At 37.4% G+C, this 2,775-nt stretch overlaps 1 protein-coding gene across 1 annotated transcript; it reads right to left on the minus strand.

Annotated features, from left to right (window-relative positions):
- Positions 1-776: 776 nt before the first annotated feature.
- On the minus strand, positions 777-2,019 carry LOC121392815 (flavin-containing monooxygenase 5-like). The gene is given in 2 exon segments (XM_041523888.1): positions 777-1,008; positions 1,010-2,019. Coding segments are annotated over 2 exon segments (1,242 nt in total).
- Between the last annotated feature and the right edge of the window lie 756 nt (positions 2,020-2,775).

A 2,775-nucleotide genomic window follows, 5' to 3' on the forward strand; every position in this document is an offset into this window, starting at 1 on the left:
TAAAGAGTTTTTTCTCTCAGGGGTAGTAACCAGATAGATTTTATGCTTAAAAATACAATCTATGACACAAATATTGATTCAGGATACTGTCACAATGTCTTTAGTTACTGATCTGTATAGTATTGTATGTACCTCTTCCTAAATTAAGGAAATATTTATCGATTATTACCAACAAAACATTTGCAAAATGACATTTTAATTATTGCTTTATAATCTTGATGATTTATTTATAAACTATTAGTTGTTTTATTTTTAAAGTTTTTCTGATCAAATATATACTGATGTTATAAATAGCTATAGTACTTGGGGTGATGTACGATGCTCAGACGATTGCATTATTCACACATCAGGTAAGACCGTAGTGTTATCAAACAACATCCTCTTTGGCAGGCACCACACCCAGTTAATAGATTGAATTATTCGTAACTCTCTTATGGTTGGCCAATACTTGGACGTCTGTATCTTGTACTTTATATTTTCCAGCTGGACGCACCACCAATCGAACCAAATAAGACGCAAAAAAGAATAAGGAGATAATGCAAAGGTGAAATTGACCCTGTCGATGCCTCTCAAGAGTTGCAATTGCTTGATCTTCATGCTTTGGGTCATTAAGTCTTAACCATGCTGTATTAGTAGGAGAAACCATAGCCACGTACCAATGATAGATGTTCCTTTTAAACAAGCGTGTATAGTCTGGATAGATATTTGCCAATCTAGCAATAGTAGTAGCATATGTCAATCCTTCTACAATCCTGTCCAAGCGGTGGGAAGAATGCTCAAAATATTTTCCACCAGTATTCAGCATCAGCTTTTGTTTCTTCTAATCTTTCTGCTTTTGGTTTTAATTTACGCCTGCCACTATAAATTTTTGCAACCCAGGATGCTTGTGGTTCAGCTAAAGCTGGCATTGAGCCTATAACAGGACGAACAAAACCAACAAACGCTAAAGATGGATCATCATTATCAAAGATGTGCTTGTATCGATCACGAAATGATTTCAGTATATTGCTCAGAAAGGAATGGAAATGCAGGCTTGTATCCAGTGGATACAATCACAACATCAAACTCTTGCTTGGATCCATCACTAAATACAACTTCCTTTCCATTGCATGATTCAATTCCACCTTTTGGAACAAATTTCTTGTAATCAATAAGATCGAGGATGTGGCCATTCTTGTTAATAAAGAGATGCATAAATGGAGAGTCATTCTTCCATTCTGGTATACCATGGCCTTGATAATTCAGCAATGACCCACTGGTAGTCCATTTACATATCCAGCTCAACCCTGGTTTGCTGTAGTGAAATGGTGCAATTGTTGTCAACAAAGGAGACGATGCTTTATCTAAAGCTTGAGGATTCTTCCAAGGAAGGATTTTTGCAAAGCGTCGAAAGAAATGTTGACCTCTGGGAGCACTCCAATAGATACAACTAGTGTGATCGTACCATTCTTGACAAATATCAGCTGATGTTTCTCCACCTCCAAAAACCAAAAGTCTGCAGTTTCGATGTTCTTCTATTGGCTCCTTTATTTCTTTTGCATGGTAAATACTGCCAGTGAAATTGCCAAAGATAGCATCACGAGGATCATCAGCTATTGGCTCTCCAGTAGAAACAATCAAAAACTTGCTAGTGTACGTTATTCCTGTAGAGGTATACACGTGCCATATTTCACCTTTCTTCTCTACTTTTTCTGCAGTAGTATTGAAACGTATGTGGCGTAGCAGATCAAACTCCTCGCAATAGGATTTCAGATACTCGAGTATCTTTGCATGATGCGGAAACATTCCGATTTCTTCGGGCATAGGATAATCAGACATTTCAGTGAGAGTAGACGAAGATGTAGTTCGAGTTGACTTCATAACTGTCTTCTCAGCAGGATCATCAGAGTAATACCACAATCCTCCAATGGCATCTCTCCTCTCCAATGCTACTACAGTCAGGCCTTCTTCTTTCATATATTTAGTGGCTAGTAAACCGGACCAGCCGGCACCGAGAACAGTGACATCGTGGTAAGTCATAGCTCTGGAAATGAACGGATTAATGAACAGACCATCACGCCACTATATATTACAGCAATTAATTAAGTTTGTTACCTATTGTTTCCCGTGGAGGGCGGTACCCAAGTAACTGTTTCTAGTTATTATACATGAAGATATTATAAAAAGCTCTCGGTGGGGTTCCTCATACCCTATTTCAAATTTACTGACCACTATTAAAGTAAAATTGAAATTCGCAAAATGGCAAACAATTATTCTCTCCACACTAGCACTACAACTATGACAATACTGTCAGTAGCAGTTTTAAATAAATGACAGATCACTCATGAGGAAGAGTGGACACGCCAAAGATGATCTTAGAGGTACATCACATCTTATTAAAATAAACTGTAATGGTTACACATTTCCCCTACTGCTGGCCAGTGTAGAGATGTCTGGATATTTGTACATGATTTTGTCAAGTTGGGCTAACCAAAAATCAAACAAAACAAGATACATTAAAAGAACAAATGGTGAAACCATTAACTTCCTATGCTTCTCAAGAAGTTTTATGAACGTTTCATGTTTTGCTTCATTGATTCTGTCAAATTAGGCCATGTTGAATGATGGGTTATGTACCAATGGTAGAAATCTGATCCCAGAAACAATCTGTCCTTTTGACAGTTCTACTCATATGTGGTAAAATGCTTTCTCCAGAGGTTAGTGCTAGCTTTCATTTCTCTTAGTCTCACTTATTTGAACTTCTATTGGACTTTGCCACTGTAGATATTTGGTACA

Source organism: Gigantopelta aegis, unplaced genomic scaffold (genome assembly GCF_016097555.1).
Source record: "Gigantopelta aegis isolate Gae_Host unplaced genomic scaffold, Gae_host_genome ctg4602_pilon_pilon, whole genome shotgun sequence".
Classification (NCBI taxonomy): Eukaryota; Metazoa; Mollusca; class Gastropoda; order Neomphalida; family Peltospiridae; genus Gigantopelta; species Gigantopelta aegis.